We start from the raw sequence: 18525 nt of genomic DNA on the forward strand, positions 1-18525 counted from the left end.
ATGTGATCAACTTGATCACTCCATATGTACAAGCGGCAGTACAGCAGACACTGAAAAATGTCACACGACATGGCCACTCACACAGACCAGACACACCAGCCTCTGGGGTGTGTGGAATATCATCTATAATCTAGAAATACAGACCTGAGGGACACATAGGAAATGAGTGTGTGTAATTGAAGGCATGAAAAAAGCATATCCCATTAATGAGAGCAGAGGAAGTGTCATGGCACAAATGACTCGGAGCAGGTTAGAGAGGTAACGACATTAGGTTGGGAAGAAAGTCTTTTGGGTCGTCTGTTGTTAACCATTATCTCCAGCTAATCACTGGACTTGCTAATTTTATGAAAACACAGTAAACTTTGATCAGTTGTATGTTTTACAGTACACCGTAACAAAAGTTTATTTAGAGCAGCAATAAAGAATGACATTTAAAAATGATTACTGGGATACAAAAACAAGTATAAACACAGGCTTTCATGTAGACGCTCGCTGCTAAAACACAGTATCAGAAATATTGAGTACTTTACACAAACAATATAAAACAATGAGAAAATAAAAACACTGTTTCTTAAAGTATGAGTTTTCAGTGAGGTCTCTAAAAACTAGGCGAATGTCTACATTTGTGGTAGATACCCTGCAAGTCACTTTGTGAACTATTGTCCTGGCAAATCTACTCTATAGCCTATTTAATATCAAAATATATTAGATATACTAAAATCAAGTACAAGATATGGCATTAAAGTTACTGAATCTAAAAAGGACATTATCACAAACCATCTTACACAGAGGAACTAAGAATGAGTATTTGTACTTGAGCAATACTGGAAATGTTTTCAAATAAGCTGCACAAAGGTCAGAGTGACAGTTTTAAATGTCTATGGCAGTTTTGTCCTCTCTGGCTTGTCTGCTGCCCACCCGTCTCCGACCCTCCATCAGAAATGACAGCACTATCGCCCAGCGCTGTGCTAGTGACCGCTGTCGTGCGGCGCTTTCGCATTGTTTAAAGTAGGTGGTTGTTCCAGTGGCGACAGCATCAAACTGCTCAGTCAGAAGCCACACCTCCCAGATGAGTGTCAGTCCATTCATGATCATCATGACAACAACCCAGAAATCCTCTCCTAACAATGCGAGCCACATTGAGAAGCTGTGGCTGCCTCCAGGCATCTTGCTGTACAGGTAACTTATTCCTGTGGCAACAAAAAGAAGGTGGGCAGCCACCATGGAGAGGATGAAGACCAGGAACAGGCGGTGGTTACCTCGGCCAATGCACCGGTTGAGGAAAAGGCAGTGATGGTCGTAGTCTTTAATGCACATTTCACACAGCTTGCAGTGTTTGGTGTAGTCAGGCTGAAAGAGCTGTGATAAAGACAAGAGAAGGTCATCAAAATATTAGAAAGAAGTAATGCATTTAAAAAAAAATGTACAGGGCTTTAAACCTGCATTCTTTCTAATGACCCACATAAGGCCACTCAAAAAAATGTGTCTGCTAGGTAATATTCAACTAATTTACATTTTTCATCCCAGAAAAAAAAAAGTATATGTGTGACACAAGCTGTACAGAAGAAGGATGAGAAAGATGACAGATTCATTTAAAAGCAAGAACTTTGATTCAGCAAGTTAAATTTTATAATCTGGAAATTTAAATCTTGCATATAAAGTCCTATTTCATTTAACATTTTTTACTTAGATATTGGCTCTGTATCTCTATACATGATGTGTTACTGAGGGGCTCAATAGAGCTCAATAGAGCTGTGGTTACAGATTTGCCTAACAAGCAAAACATCCGCGGCTTGATCCCGGGAGGAGACACAAAGCCATTTATGATTCCATCAGGAGGAGCATCTGGCATAGAAATCAAACATGTGGAGCTACCTGCTGTGGTGATATTTGTTAATAAGGGAGCAGACGAAAATAGGCAACAAAACTGAAGTATAGTAATACTACTACTAGTCAGTTTAGTCTTTCTAAACTAGATAGCTTCAGTACTGGGGTGAAGTTTACATCAATTTATGGTGTTGTAAGGAGACATCCAGAGCAGATGGTGATGATGCTGATTAAATTCACTTACTAAATTCTACCTTTTATACTAGCTTTAGGCTGTCTGCATCTGAAATCTATGTGCTAATGTATCTTGTTCAATTTTTTCTTTTTGCTAAATCCACAGGAAACAGTGAATACTTGAGTAGCAGTACATGTCACAGCCTGTAGACAAAGAAAAATATATCAGATCTCACAAATCAAGTCATTATGTGACTTATTACCAAGTGATTCTTTTCCTCTCGCTTCACTGCAACACCAGATCTTAGGGTTCCCCCACCTACCAAATCCCTGCATATATTACCTGGCAGCTCTGATATCTGTGGTCTTAACACACGTGTGTGAAGACCTTTTCTAATGTGAGGGGAGTTACAATTAGCAGAAAGGCTATGTATATATTTCTAGATCTAAAGGTGTGGTATATAAAACAAGTTACCAACATGCCCATATGAATGTCTCACCTCACAGTATGGACAGAACCTTTGTGGGCTCTGGTTCTTCTCCACCAGATCAGCGATACAAGAGAACCGAGGATCTGATTCTGCTCTGTCTAGTGTCCCAGGGTCTTGTGTCAGAACCTTACAGAATAACCCAAGGAGTAAGGAAAAGTGGACCATCGACACCTGGGTTAAACTACTGGTTGGCCACACACATTCACATCATTAAGGATAAAAATTTTAATGGCACATTTTACATACATTTAAACAGACTCGGTAGAATACCAAATAAACTAGTTGCAGTTTACATCAGTGTTTGCTGGAATTCATATAAAATTGTAAAATGTATATATATGAAAATGTGAAAAATGTAACAGTCAGTAACCAAAGATTAGTGTAACCAATTCAAAATGGTAAATATGGTTCAATTTTCATCTTTTCCCTTTCCTGAGTTACACCATTTTTTTGTTTTCGAGTGATTTATAATGTTGCAGTGAAGTTGAGTTTTGACTTCTTCTTCGCCACACCTGCCTCCATATCACCATATCCCTATCCTCTTTTCCTTCAACCCTCTGCATGTCCTTCTCCGCTACATCTGTGAATCTCTCCCATGGTCTTCCTCGCTGCCCATATTTAGCATCCTTCGCCCGGTGTATCCACTATCCCTCCATCTCAGCCTTGTATCTCTAACTTTGTCTCCAAACTGCTCATACTCTTTTCTAATCTTGTCCCTCCTGGTCACTTCTACCAAACTCTTAGCATCTTCATCTCCCCCACCTGTATTTTTGTCAGCGCCACCATCCACAAATAATACATCACAGCAGGTCTCACTACCATCTTGTAAACCTTCCCTATGACTCCATCTGTCACAAATAACCCTGTTCACATTGATTACACCCAATGCTTTGGATGGTTGACCCCCAGGTACTTAAACTTTCACTACCTCTACTCCTCGCATCTTCACTGTTACACCTGCCTCCCTCTCATTCACACATGTATTCTGTCTTGCTTCTAATGACTTCCATTTCTCTTCTCTCCAGAGCACATCCACAGCTCTTCAGACTCCAGACTCACAATCACAATATCGTCTGCAAACATCATCGTCCACGGAGACTGCTGCCTGACCTTATCTGTCAACCTGTTCATCACCAGTGCAAAGGAGAAGGGGCTCAAAGCTGATCCCTGATGTAATCCCACCTCCATCTTCAACCCATCTGTCACTCCTACCACACACCTCAACAATGCCTTGCTCACTATTGTCCTCACTCTCTCCAAGATTAGATTAAACAAAGGTCCCCTCTATCCTACACATCTACACATGTGACTATTTGAATATAAAATGTAGTCACTTCATCATACAGTGGCATTCTATTTTGTCATAAATAGTGTATGATTCTGATGTGTTCATCCACACATCCAGTTTAACAATTGTGCTGAACTCCTCCAAGACTCACAGCTCAGCTAACGTAGGTGTGTGAAAAGCTGAATTATCAAGAAATATGTATGAGCAAAAAACCTAATATATGCTAGCTTTTTAAAAGGATATTAGGCATCATTTTTCCATAGAAGCAGAGCAGAGAATGGATAGAACCAGCAATGAGGGTTCCCAAGTAGATCGGGTTAGGTAACCTAGAAAGAAGACATATGCTATGTGATATAATAGCAGTAAAGGATGATTATTTACATGCACTACAATTTTTGCCAAACCTTTGGTATGTGGTCATGCGGTGGTATTGTGTGAAAATGCTTCTGGCAAGCCATGGGAAGAGCAAACCACAGATTAAACCCCCATAGCCTCCCAACATGGCTGCAATCAGCAGGATGGCAGCTCCACTCAGTGATGGAAAAAACAGTGTCCAGTAGTATAAAACTGTTAAGAAAGAAGAACACAAAACATCCTTTTACCTGTTTATATGATCACATTCAGCATAAAACATCTAAAAAAAATCCAATTTCAGAGCTGTAACATGAACTGCTTTGCAATTATTATCTTTGTGTTTTTATTGTAAAATTAATGAATAGAGCTCATATACAGAGCCAAATGTACCATGAGACTCTCTGGGCTTGTGGTGTATTGGCTCATTAATGTACCGACTCAGTAGTTTGGTGAGTTGCTGATGTCTAGAGAAAAAATACAGCAGAGTAATAATCAGCATCATAATCCCAAGAGAAAGATCGAATCAGGAAAAGCAAACATACTGGATATTTCATAGGTACCAAAGGATGCTAGAATGAAATGCAGCATCCTTCTAGTTTTATGAGGGGGGTGGGGGTGTCACATATTTCTGGAAGCAGCAGATTCACCTAAATGTTTTGCCCTGTTTGCTGAGATCCAGTGGTGTCAGGCCGCTATGATTCTTCTGATGGAGCATCCCGCACCCTGTTCTCTGCAGTAGTATCCAGCACACTTCCACTCCACCCCTCTCTGCTGCGACGTGAAGCGCTGTCGCACCCTGCTGGTCAACTGCATCCACAGCACACCTCTGAAACATATTTGCAAATCCCAGAAAATGTACATAATTTAAGCCTTAGTTTACATTTTAAACAGTTTAAAAGTGGAAAAGTAAAAAGAAGAAAAAACAAATATTTGCAAAAAAAGTGAAAAAGATAAAAACATCAACAGAATGTCTATTATTTTCAGACGCATTAAAACAGGTACAGGCATTGGTGGAAATCACTGCTCAGGCTCTTGAAAACAGTCAGTGACTACACTTCAATGCTCCATCCCCAAAATACAAGTTGAAACCATGCATTCATCATGCAAATATATACTCTGTGTGTTACATGCAACACACAGAGTGAGAGACAACCAATCACACTATTTACACTATTAATAATCCATACTCTAAATGTTTGGGTTAAAGAAGCAGAAAGATCAAAAGTTGACTAAAGCGTAAAGTCACAGTACATTTTTGTATGATGACTGTATGGCAGCTTTTACATAATATATATTTGACTCAACATTTTTATTAAAACTTTTAGATTGGGCATTATCTTGTGTATTACTGTGTAATAATACTGTTGCACAACTAAAGAGGGTGAAAGAGGCAGACAGTGAAAACTGTATCATACCTGGTCCTTGAGCAAATACCGAATAACTTCTGTGTTTCCTGTGGATGCAGCCAGGTGAAGGGGAGTCACCTGGTACATGTCTGTGTCTGTGAACCTAAACATTCCTGTCTCCCACAAATAGTGCACTGCAATGCTGGGAAAAACAACTAACAGTTAGTGCATGCATAATACAGTACTTTGCAAAAGTCACCCCACATTTCTTTATACCTTCCTTCCAAGAAGCCAGACTTTCTTCTCGTTTTTATAAATGTCTTGAGCAATAGTTCTCCAGGCTTTTTTTTGTAGTTTTAATTGAATTTTGGCTGCTTTTTCACTCATTTTCTGTTCAGGACATACAGGAATGTTCTGTCTGTTAACCCCCTTAACGCTGACCTGGACTAAAAATTGGTCCAACTATTTTTTGGGTTTTTTTTGGAGTGATCAATGCAAATTTGGAAATTTTGGTTCTATCTATTTATGTTCAAATCAGTATACATACAGTGAGTGTCTACAGCCATCTGTAAAACATGGCAGAGGCTCTTTAATGGCTTGGGACTGCATTTCAGCCAGTGGTGCTGGGAATCTTGTAAAAAATATGAATGCAGAAAAGTATGGTAGGATTTTCATCCACCATGCAATACCATCTGGACAGTAACTGACTGTCAACAGCTTCTTTTTTCATTGTGACGATGATCCCAAACACACTGCCAGTGTAGTAAAAGCATATCTGGATAGAAACACATATAGTAAAAGACTATCAGTGGATTGGGTTCACCAAAGCCTGGACCTTCTTATTAAAGCGGTGTGGAATTATTTTGACAGAAAATGGGAGTAAAGGCAGACAAGATTTAAGGAAGAGCTTTGAATGTCCTTCAAGAAGCCTGAAGAACAATTCCTGAAGTCATCTTAAAGTAATCACAAGAAAGCTTGTCTAAGAGAGTTCAGGCTGTGTTGAAGAATAAAGGAGATCCTAATGACTTTGAAACTTATTAGAACTGTACATCCTCTATGTCAACCTTATATACTGTATTTCTATTTCTATTTATGTTTATACATGTATCAATAGATCACTATTTCCAATTCTTATAGCAAAATATAAAGAAATGAGGAGTGGTTCAGGGCTTTTGCATAGCACTGTATATATAACTGTGTAGTAGCCCATGGCAAAAACGACTAAGTTTGTGATATAATGTTTCATCCACTTACATGCTCCCCCCAGTGACCGCATGGTGCAGTGATGTTTTTCCCTGTAGGTCTATGACACGTAAATCGGCCCCGTACTGCATCATTTGATGTATGATGTAGATGTTCCCTTGCCTGATAGTAGTACAAAGTGCACAAGCTCAAATCAAGCTCTCACCTTGAAAATCCAGGCTTTAACTAAATATGCAGCTGCTGCTCACCTGCAGGCAAAATGAAAAGCTGTCTGTCCTGCATCACATGTCAGGTTAGGATCAGCTCCTGCACTAAGGAAAAGGTCGACCAAGGCTCGGTTACCATGCAGAGCAGCATAGTGGAGTGGGGTAAAGCCACCCCAACCTGAATGATGAGAAACGCATTTACATTACACAGTCAAGCTTGATGACACTGACCTTCAACTCTGACTTTGACTAACAATATGAGACTGGCATAAATGCATCGACTGTCAGCCTGTTGAGGCTGAAAGCCCTCTCAAGTTTGGGGGTTGGAGTAGTTCAGCACAATGTGACTTTGTGCTGTGTTGTCACAGGATCTGTCCATCTCTTCATCACAGGATCTGTGCCAGACCATCTCACAGAAGAGCTGCAGCAGAGTTAGGTTTCTTTTTGGCATTGTGGCAAAATCAAACCAAGAGAGACCAGAAAATGATCAAATATACAATAACATCCGGTAAAACTATAGTTAACTCCCGGTGGCACATTTGCACATTATTCCAAAGTTCTAAAGCCAGGCATGGCAAACAGCATAAAGTGGGTATAAACGTTCTCTTTCTAACTAATGTTTTCAGCAGTTTTCTCGCAATAAAATGAGGAAATCGAGAAATCCCGTCGCGATAAGGTTGAATAATGACCTTTAAAAAAAAAAGCCAGATCTTAAGTTTGCACTGTATCTCTTCCTAGCTTACCTTTTTGCTTGAGTATAGATCGGTTACTCTGAACGAAGTGTATACACTCTTCAATATTTCCTCTCTGTATACAATCAAATATGTCTCCACCGCTGACGGAGGACACGGGCATCGGATGCATTATGATGGGTACACGGAGGCCACCTTCTAATGTTACCACCGACAGAAACTGCAAAGGAAGCAAAATCAACTCCCGGGAAGCGGCGCTACAACATCATAAGGTAAAGTGAGAAGGGATCTCATGTATCGCTACAAAGCAACCGAGATATTTCATTGTGTCAAACTGATTGAGGCAATCCACGCCCTGGACACCGCATTGGTTGCAAGGTGTCACGTGGCCGCGCTTTGCCCAAAGCACGTGGTCGCTATAAATACCATGACGCCTCCAAAGTAACGCTGTGCTCCGATACCAACTATTACTAATACCAGTACCAATACTTTAAAACCATAATGACAGCTTGTGTGGGGAAAAGCAGAATGTCGTTTTGAAAATAAATCATAGATGATCCTATTTCACGATTTCTTAAAAAATAAATAAAAATAACAGTCAAAGTAGCCATTCATTTTCCCGACTCTTTGAATACCTCCCTTCCTAATTATCTCCCTTCATCTATTTTCTTGTGTTAATTTAGTCTTCCTCCATCTCTTCCTCACTTCTCCACAGATGGTGCATCAGAATCAGCCTCCTGTGACTATGAGGCCTGGTTACTAGTTGTTGCTGGTACTACTGTTCATGGTGCAGCAGCCCAGATAGTTAACATGTTGGTTAATTTGACACATTGGGCTGCATTTCTTTTTGTTTTCTTTTCATTGTTTTATCTCAGCTTTCCAGTTTCATTTTTTACCCACTTCTTCCACACTGTACCTTTTCTACAAGCTGCATGAGTGTGCAGCAAAGGTAGAGGAGGGAATGGGCTGTAAGTGCTTGTATCCACTGGGTGGCTCTTCAGGCCGGCCCATCGGCCGAAAAGTGCATCGGCCTATTGGGAAAATGCCCTGTATGCCAGAGTACCTGACTTAGAGGATAGAAACAACATATTGATCCGATCTCAATGCTAGTGTTGGTATCGATATTATCGATATTTGGATGGCCCCGCCCACCTCTAGTAAACTGAAAGTGGCCTGGGGAACTTACCAGAATAGTGTAAAAGAAATGCAAACACCACATTTAATGGAAGTGTAAGGCATATACTGAAGGAAAAGAGAGCATGCCTTTTTTTATTATTTGCCCCTTGCATTTAGTCGTGTAAGATTACGTAAGAAGCATGGTTTAACCTATAGTGCTCAGGAGGTGAGTATGTTGGAGTCGGAGGCTAAAATAAGAGTCCAGCTTTTTAACCTCGGAAGGAGCTCGTCAGTTGCACATGTCGTCAGCTTACAAAGGTTGGTTAACACTTCTCGTTTTGAAAGTGGTTACTATATGACGGCTTGATCCTACAAAAGAGAGGGCAACTTTGACTGGGGAGCTGACTCATATGTGTGAAAACGTATGTGTGATTTCCATAGCCACACTGTTATCTTTACTCTTTAATTTGCATTCGCTAATTCTGGAACCCCCTTTAAGTGCAGGCATTTTCACTTGTGATACTTAATCTCAGTACTAATACTGAGCTATGCGGAAGGACATTACTAAGCCATTTTCTTTGCTACATCAGCGTCTCTGCTCTCTTTACTGAAAAACACCGGTTCACTAACTTATCAAGCTTGAAAGTCTGTGTAATTTTGAGCCTTTTCTTTTACTCCCAACTGCTGTTGATGACACGTTTCTGTATCATCAATACTCACAAGATGGCGCCATTTAGTCATTTAGCTAAACACTTCTCAAGTGCCGCACACGTCTGTGTGCAGAGTTTCTGCTGTGTTTATTGGCTTTAATTCACATTCACGAATTGTGGTGTGTTCTGCAACGTTGCTAAAGGCTAGTTTCTGTATTTAAAATACTACTTTAGCATATAAATACATCAACTGTCAACTTGCATGGGTTGCTCTTCTCATAGGTTGGTTTTGAAAAGTCCTTCCTAAACACAAAACAGTCCAGCCATTCTATTTATTACCAGCAAACAAACAAAAAGCTATTTGTTTCTAATTGTTCCACCAGCAAGTCAATTCCTTCACGCCAATTCTTGACTCAAAGCCAGGTTTGTGGCTTTTTTTGGTGAGTCATGGGCCATGCCACTGTGATTAAATATCACAACAACCTTACAAGACCGGTCTATAAAAAGAAAAGGGACGTTTCTTTGTGCTGCAGTGGGAGGGCCACATCTAACCAGCTAAACAACTGTTATTTCACTTCTGCTTCTCTAAGGAAGTGGGATAGCACATGACTCGCACCAGCTGATTTGAGTTGCTCAAAGTTCAGTCTACTTGGTGGAGATTAGTAAGGGGCGGGTACTTTTACAAAGGGGGCTGCAATGTATGCACCAGTCATGTCTTAGCAGGTTTCTTCTTGTCTATTCCTCCTGACATGGGAACAGAAACAGACCACTCAAGTAGTTGGAATAACACAGCACAGATGACAACATCACCTTAGTGCCAGGAAAACCCCAGATGGCTCTTACACAAACTCAGGTAAAGAATGATCCGTTGCATCTAAGTATTCATGAATTTTGTGGGAAATATGAGCTGCCTTTTACTTTACTTACAGCTGTAACAAAATGTGTTGGCTATAAGTTAAGCCCTCTGATTCTTACCACCATTGTTCGTTATGAGTATGCGATTCAAAATGGAAAGTAGTCGAAATAGAGCAACTGTAATATGGAAACGACACTCTGGCTACAATTGCCATGCAGTACAATGGCATGAATGTTTAGCAGTAAAACTCCTCACCTCCTGATATGCTGTTAAGCAGAAGTGAAACACATTGCCTCGCAGTATTTAAATAAAGGGCTTATTCAGAGTCACTTACTCCCAACAATGTTGTTCTATTATAAGGATAACAAGCTTTTGATTTTGGAATTGCAGTTGTATTGAATTGACCTTAGGAGTGCTTATTGTGTCATTTTCACACGAGCGATAACTGGTGCCGGTCATTTAACACTACACCACCGGCCTATTCTTAGCAAAAGATCAGTCTTATTTTTTTGACAAAGCAATGGTGCGTGTGAAGCGTGAAAAGTATCACACAGTAGCTCTCAAAGTACTGAAAGTTGGACATCCTTTGTAAAATGCAGACCCTTCATAAAGATGGTAATCAGTAAATGAGAATGGCACATGACTGCCAGTGGTTTGTCCTTGTGCCTATTTCTCAATTGAGACAGTGTGACCAGGGTTGACGGCAGAAGGTTTAGCTTGGGACAAATTAAACTGAGTGACACAAGTGAAGAAAATGTGATTAGATAATATTGTGAAGATTATATAACCTTGCTGTATCTAAAAAAAAAAAAAAAAGATGGAACAGTCATATTTTTTTTCTTACCCCCTCCAGGAGCAAACCTTTAGAGGGGAGAGGATCAATAAGGAAACTGGAGAGCTGAGTGCTTCGGGAGAGTTAACAGTCTCTGTGGAGTTGAAGTCAGAGAAAGTGGAGGGCTCTTGTAGCAACCCTCAACTCACACAAGTGCTCAAAGAACAACTGCAGGAGCTGAGAATTCAAACAGCCTGTACCCCTGACCACAGAGCTGTTACTCTGGAGCAAAGAAAGGACCATCTGCGGAAAGTCCTGCCTCTATACATACAGGTATAGACCACTATAAGCAAATAAGTGCATACTTGCCACGGATTGTTCTTCTGTTTTTTGTTTTCAGAATTATGTCTTGCACCTCAGTAGTCTACCAAGCATGTTATGTATTTCTGAATATTGTATAACACACAACAAATTTTCTTCTTGAGAGCCTTTATTAGATTATGCCATTCCAGTTTGCAGTGGGGCCTAAGTTCAAATTTATAATCAACTTTGAAATGAGTAAGTAGATTGCTGGAGACAGTGTGGCATCTGGAAATGCTTTAAACCCCAGGAATGAAGACTTAAAGCAACATTAGATGACAGTCAGATGTTTCAACCTTAGGTGATCTTATCACTGAATGGTTCCCGAACTATTGTGTATGTTGTTCCTGTATCTTTAGATAATAATAATAATAATAAAAAAAAAACTCCTTTAAATTGGTGGCTTCATGCCTTACTTTGATTAACTGGTGAAAGAGGTTTTTCGTTTTTTCCTCTCTCGATGCATCCCAGTTATGAGGAACCCTTACTGTTTTTTGTAACACTTGCATGCACTGTTTCACCACTGTGTTCTTACAAATGCAGACATAATTAGTCTCCATACAACCACACGGAACCTGATGGCTGTGTGTGGTTGTATGTGAAAACCTCACAACCTCATAAGTCCATCTTTAGCAAACTAAGTAAAATCTGATATTTTCTCATGGAACTGAAGACTGTATAGTGTGCGTTATTCATTATTTATAGTATAAAACAGCGATCTAAATGTAATATGTTACTTAACTTAATGCCAAGTACTTAGTTAAGTAAAATATTAGTTATCTTAATGTCAAGCTGACGAGATTTGCTACTGAATCAGTTGCATTTTAACTTACTCTTACACTCAGTTTCAAAGTAATTCGCAGAGAGAACTCTTACTAATTAAATTGGTTACATCAAACATGTTGACAGCACATCAAATCCAAATCAATATTTCTGTTCTCAGTTTTTACTTAAAGGTTTTCAGAGAGGTATTGGGACTGTATTTTGTTGTATAGAGATCGGGAAATGGTGTGAACAACATGTAACTTAGTACATGGCTACATTTACAAAAATCAGCATCTTCTTCTTATTATTTTTTTTATTAGTCTTTTATTTATCCAGGTAAAACATCTCACTGAGATTAAAAATCTAATTTCCAAGAGAGACCTGGCATCATGACGACATAAGTCAAAATACATGTGATGGTTTCTATTCTTCGATTCCAGGCCTGTGAAGATGGTGGCCGATTTGAAGGTTTGGACATCAAGGGGCTCGCAGCTCTCACTGCTGACACTGTCATCAGCATTGTCCACAAGAGACTGGCAGACAGACCTGCAGGTACTGCTTCTTACAGTAAATATAGCACAGTAAATTAAGACTTTGGGACTTTCCTCCACCTACTTCTGCTATTTCTGGGTGTCGCTATTTTTTCAGTCAGTTATTTTGGCCACTTGGTAAATGGGATGCATATTGAAAATCAAAAGCATGCAGTACAGTGTAATGCAGACTGTTCTAAAAAATTATGAAAACACAGAAAGAGGTTACCACTTTTCTGGTTTTATATTTCTTTCTCTGTCTCTCTCCTGTCTTACTGTCTGTTCCAACTGTTGCCCGTTGTTTATGAAACTGTATATTTCTTTAGATAAGAAAGAGAAAGTTATTTGAGGAAGTAAATGCTTCTTCTTTTAGACACGTGATTTAATTTAGAAAAAGGCCAGCATGGTCCCTGTAGTATCTTATTAGTGATTTACCTCTTCTCAAGTTTAACCTTCATTTCATTTTAAATTAATTTACTAGAAACTGTTGTGTATTAAATAAATTCTATTTAGTTATACTTTACTGAAACACTTCTAACTTAAAAAAATATCTGTTTGTTAATTTGGATTTATGATTATGCCAGCTAAGCACATGGTAAAGAACTAAATTGAGCAAACTGTTTTTGAGTTGCATTAATGCTTTCAGATTGTCACAAGAAATCTGTTTAATTTGTTTGTTTTTAATCTCTCAGAGGAGGCCCGTGAAAAGGTGGTGCAGTTCTTCAAGAGGCCAGATAATGACACAAATCATGAAATGGAAGAAAGTTTAGGATGGCTGCTGTTAAAGTCTCTCTTGCTGCTTACAGCTGACAGCTCAGTGAGTCATTAACAGTTTTAAAGCATAGTAAAGTTTCAGTCGGGTTACTACTCCATATTTTTAGTTGATCAGGTGAATTAATTATGTGTTTGTTTTCAGGATATACTGTCATGTATAAATCAAGAACTCCCTGGTGCTTTGATGAAATGTCTGTACCTTCTAGTGTGCCTTCCATCTAAAAAGGAGAGCATCAGAATAGAAGAAACCTTTCAGGAAACATTAACACAGGTTAGTAACAACTGACTTCTCCCTTTAGATGGCAATGGGTTATTTTTATTTCTGTGATTTTGTTTTTCTGTTGTGCAAACTTACATTTTCTTCTTTCCCCAATTTTTGACAAACCATACTTCTCTTGTCTTTCTCTTTTAGGTTATTCTTCAGCTGTGTAGGCTGCCAGTCAACGTGGAGATACTGGTAGAGACTCAGGAACTGCAGTGTCTTATTATTGGTCTCACATCATTATGGGATCAGACCAGTGCCACCTGGAGGTATCAAGCCTCCCGCATCCTCAAAGCAGTCTCTGCTGTAGCAACAAGCAACACTGTCCCCAGCTTACTAGGTAAGATAAAACACAAATATTTGCAGTAATTAACATTTTTGTAGCAAGTATAGTCTTCTAATTGATTTTTTTCTTACTTGTAATAGGCCTCATTGCCCTCTTAAATATTGTGTCAAAACAGGATACATAATAGCATGAGTGGGAAGTGATTTGTGCAGTAATGAATTAATTATAGCAAGAAACATGATCTAACATCTCAACAGAGTTGTACTGAAAGTCACATGAAGCCTTAATAAGCACAAATAATTCATTCGAATGTTCTAGTGCACATGGGTTTACTCAATTTATTTTGGATACCAAGATGCTATCAACACTTTTCCATGTGGTATTTTGCTCAATTGACTCTGTGCCGCTTTGCTGTGGAATTAACATTCTACTGCAGATGGGGAACTTTGCTGAACTTTGCACTAAGAAAAACATTTTATTAAGTCACTATTCAAGACTGCTATAAAGACGTGTGGTTGAAAAAAATTGTTTGATTGAACTGTAAACTGTAAAATGGATGTTGTTGTCAATTCGCTAACCAGGAACACTGCTTTTCTTATTAGGCAAAAACTGTGTTCGCATCTGCATCCAGAACCTCTTGCACATCACTGGTGATGTCTCAGGATCACTGCTAGCTGAGGTGGCTGTGGCTGTGTTTAGCTTCATTAGAGACACCTATCACCTCAGTCCAGCCCTCTTCATCGAGTTTGACACAAACAATGGTTACAAGGCCCTCGAGAATATCCTGAAACGGTGAGAATAAAGGTCGCTGACACAAAAGACAATGAAACAGAAGCTGAAGTTAATGATACCCAATTTAAACATATTAAGCAGACATACTTATCTAAAGACAACTAAATATGTTAAAAGAATTGTATTGTTGTTTTGTTGGTCTTTTTAAGCAAGGAGATGCACATTAGTGAAAGTTAAGTGGGATTTATTAGGATACAACCACTTCAAGTAATGAAATGTTTCATATAAAATCAATTTGGTTGGCCAGCACAGAGGAAGCTTTATTTATCTTTAGTAAAGAGCTTATCTTTAAATATTTATTTCTACTCATCATTTCTTATCTTTGTTGTCTCCTATTGTTATAAAATCATTAGCTGTGAGGAGGGCGTGTCCTTAGAGCAGTTTCAGCCTGTGGAGGAGTTACTGGCTCTCATTGGGTCTTTCACTCTTCTTGGAAAAACTGAGCTGAAAGTGGCTCTTTGTGTCACCAACCCCCAACCTTCAGGCTTTAAATTTGAACCTCCACTCACTAAAGGTAGGCCAAGCCTTCATAATAAGCTCTCTATTGTTATTCTCAGGGCACCTGTCCCTAATTATCACTTAAGAGCTGATTGTACCTTGTGGATAAACTCTGTATTTGGAAGAGATGCTTCATATTCCAAACCATCTAATTAATATCAGTTGCATGGCTCAGCAAAGACAGAATCAGATTTCCCTCCCAGAAGAACCACACAGGTCATCCCTCCTTTGCACTTTTGCCTTTATATAACCCACCCAAACTACACTACCCACTTCCTATGATTTCCCACTCATCCTGACTCCCCATACAGCTACCCCCACTGCAGCACACAACGCCCCTCGGGTTAACAGGAAGCTGAGGTGATTATGTCTGGGATGATGAAGTGGAGGCTTCCCCTCTAACTCTGTTAGGATGCCCCACATCCATTCACCACTGGCCTACAGCAACCAGTCATCTATCATGGATGCACACACACCTCTATCAACACTCATAAATAGAGTGTCCATAACAAACACATACATATCATCCCAGCGTACACACAGACACACACTCAACACCCATCTATCACATCAAGGAGTAGATCTGTTTCCAGCAGAGGGACCAGGGACTGTTTTATGCTGACCTTATTTGGTTTTGATGCAATTTTGTTTAATCGAGAAAATGAATCCTATTACTAACCAGCCTTTTATTTATTCATGACAAACATAAGTGTGTTTTGGCACCTAAATGTAAGGCCTCCTCTTAATATTTTGACAGTACAGTAAACAAACTCTATCAAGGTAGATCATGCTACTTTTCTTTTGCACCTATGCATGCAACACTATCAAATCTTTGCTTGTATAACTCAATAGGTTTGTGAGATTGAACATGTGCTCTGTTGTTTATGTCTTTGTTTTCCTATGACATTCGCATTGTGATGCCAGGAATTTGCATGCCAGAGCAAAATCGGATAATTTAAGTTTTAAATTCAAAACATCTTTTAGCTAAATTGACCTCAAACTGATATAGTTTCACATTACTCGGTGTCATAAAGTAGTATAAGAGTGCATTCCCTACCCATTCATATAGAACATACTTTCTCAAATCTGATCACATCTAAAAGCAAAAATCTTATTTTGAGAAGTGTTCTAGTCTTTGGACACATTTTAGTTTCCATACTCGTGTCTCCAGGTTTGGCGGTGAAGAACCTTCGTGCCTTCCACTTGCTGCAGGCCTCCTTGATTCATTCTGAGGATTCTCTGCTGGCCTGCCAGCTTCTTCGAACCTTACAGACAATATGGGAGAGAGACCCAGCCAATTTTTTCCTTTTGGAGTGGACTGTTCAGTCAGTGGCCCAGCTGGCTACTTGTGTGTGGCGTAAACCAGCTCCCGTCCAGAAACTCTTCTTTTCCCTTGTAGAGATGGTATAATTTCTGATATTGACAGTAAAATACACACGCATCCTTTGTCATCAATGCAATAAGCATACAGGGCCTGATTAAATATCTTTTATTTATTTATTTTTTATTTTAAACAGGTGATATTTAAGTTGAACTACATCCCCCATGAGACTTTGCGTGCACTGTTGAATGTGTTGAAGCAGAGCTGGGCTGGGACTCTGGCCGGTGCGGTGGCAGGGATAGAATTTGGAGTGGTGGCTCTTAAGAGTTTTCACAAGTAAGCAGTGCAAGTTGTTAAAATATTTATCTTTTCAGTATGTTCTTGCTTGCTCATTTATTTTTTTTAATCCTAAAATAAAAATATATATATATATTGTTTTTGGTCTTGTTAGTGAAATTACTTTAAAAAAGAATGTAGCCAAAAAACAGTTGTCTTTAAAAGCAAAAAAGGTGGGTTATTCAGATAATTTAAATGTCTGTCTTTAAATATTAAAAATGATGTGTACTGCTCTTTTAATTTCTTTAAATAAAATCTCTGTTTTGAAGGATGACTATGCACAGTGCAATGCTATCTGAGGCACTAACTGCCTTGGGTCTGCTGGAGCTGCTGCTTGGAGAACTCCGCAGGAGAGCTAAAATCCTGAGGAAGGCTGGAGTAGTCTCTTGTCCTAAAATGGGTATAAATGATTGTTTCAGTTTCCTCAACTTGTCATATAATTAGTTGTACAAGTACTAAGTGCAGACAAAGGGTGCTTGTGTGACATAACGCCTGCCGTTACAGAAAACTTGGGAATGAACAGAATACTTGGCCATGAAAGAGTACTTAAGAATACAAAGTGTGTCATTGTGTAATGAAACTCTCATGCTTCTTTGTATTTGGGCATGTACCTTTGGTCTAGCAGGGAAATGTAACCTGAAAAGTGCATCTTTCATCCTGACTATGTGCCCTGCGGTTCACACCTTCTCTTTAGATTCTCAGCAGCTGCCATGTGTCGAGGACGGCGAGAAACTGCTCACTACTTGCATGCTTCAAGTTGTGTCAGCCCTTACTCTGCGTTCAATCAAAAACACAGGTACATGCAGTCATACTTTCCATATCCAGTAACTTGTGTACCAGGCATAATAAATATTTCTTTCTTTCATTTGTCTTGAAGCTGCACACTGTTTTTGCTAAATGTTTTGCACATGTATTCCAGTTTCAGTGCGAGACCTTGGTATGATTCCCTATATCAAGATCTTCTTGGATGTGGATCAGTATCGAGAGTCCACTTTGAGCATTTTGGAGCAGCTAGCTGAGATTAACCCAGAGGAATTCATGAGTACAGCCATCGGAGCTCTCTGCTCCTCCACACAGCAGGAACTTGGATTAAAGCAAGACCTTTTGCAGGTACTTTACATGGACCCTCCATCAGAGACAACCTCACACACACACATCCAGTGATCTAAGTTGAACTGTGCATGTAGCCTCTATATCACATCATAACAAATAGTAATACACTTAAAACATAATAAGCTTCTGAATTTATTTTCTTAGCATGTGGGACTCTTATTCCATTATGGACAAATGCAGATTGATTTGCTAAAATGCGTTTAGCTGTTAACTCTGGACCGATTTGATTAGACCTGCAGCCTTGTGCTGTGGCACTCAGAAGATTACCACCTCTATCAGATCAGTGAATGGGACAGATCTGATTAGACTTAACCAAGTTACACACCTACTGTATGTGTCCATTTTTATAGATGGCAGCAAGAAGACCACTTACTTGCTGATATTATGTGCACTTTGTGTGTGAGTGCGTGTGCTTGTTTGTGCACACATGCGCGCTTTTTTTCTGGATATGTGGGTATGTGTGTATGTGTGTGTCTGTTCTTTGTGCTAACATGGTTATAGCAGGTGGCAATC

The 18525-nt window shown here is 39.4% G+C and overlaps 2 protein-coding genes across 2 annotated transcripts in view; one reads left to right on the forward strand and one right to left on the reverse strand.

The window, feature by feature from the left end:
- si:ch211-223a10.1 (uncharacterized) lies at nt 1–7924 on the reverse strand. Its single transcript, XM_006807990.3, has 10 exons — nt 7633–7924; nt 6932–7067; nt 6735–6845; nt 5550–5682; nt 4782–4960; nt 4525–4598; nt 4185–4347; nt 4024–4106; nt 2502–2692; nt 1–1359 (listed from the first exon to the last, which is right to left on the reverse strand). The coding sequence occupies exons 1-10, from the start codon at nt 7751–7753 to the stop codon at nt 871–873; spliced, it is 1680 nt and encodes a 559-aa protein (XP_006808053.2). The 5' UTR covers nt 7754–7924; the 3' UTR covers nt 1–870.
- A 2122-nt stretch (nt 7925–10046) lies between these two features.
- Nucleotides 10047–18525, forward strand: part of wdfy4 (WDFY family member 4) — a 38249-nt gene continuing 29770 nt past the window's right edge. Inside the window, exons 1-13 of the mRNA XM_006807995.3 lie at nt 10047–10200; nt 11057–11308; nt 12541–12652; nt 13323–13447; nt 13547–13675; nt 13817–14006; nt 14555–14744; nt 15098–15258; nt 16414–16646; nt 16760–16899; nt 17169–17299; nt 17594–17695; nt 17819–18009. Coding sequence (XP_006808058.2) covers nt 10180–10200; nt 11057–11308; nt 12541–12652; nt 13323–13447; nt 13547–13675; nt 13817–14006; nt 14555–14744; nt 15098–15258; nt 16414–16646; nt 16760–16899; nt 17169–17299; nt 17594–17695; nt 17819–18009 — 1977 coding nt within the window. The 5' untranslated portion in view covers nt 10047–10179. The remainder of the gene's footprint in view (nt 10201–11056; nt 11309–12540; nt 12653–13322; nt 13448–13546; nt 13676–13816; nt 14007–14554; nt 14745–15097; nt 15259–16413; nt 16647–16759; nt 16900–17168; nt 17300–17593; nt 17696–17818; nt 18010–18525) is intronic.

Source organism: Neolamprologus brichardi, chromosome 13, assembly GCF_056152115.1.
Source record: "Neolamprologus brichardi isolate AB-2024 chromosome 13, ASM5615211v1, whole genome shotgun sequence".
NCBI lineage: Eukaryota > Metazoa > Chordata > Actinopteri > Cichliformes > Cichlidae > Neolamprologus > Neolamprologus brichardi.

Coding starts and splice junctions, on each gene's coding strand:
- si:ch211-223a10.1 (XM_006807990.3), bottom strand. CDS start 7,753: ATGCATCCGATGCCCGTGTCCTCCGTCAGCGGTGGAGACATATTTGAT. Junction 6,846..6,931: donor GCTTTTCATTTTGCCTGCAG/GTGAGCAGCAGC, acceptor TACTACTATCAG/GCAAGGGAACATCTACATCA. Junction 1,360..2,501: donor GGTTCTGTCCATACTGTGAG/GTGAGACATTCA, acceptor TCTTTATCACAG/CTCTTTCAGCCTGACTACAC.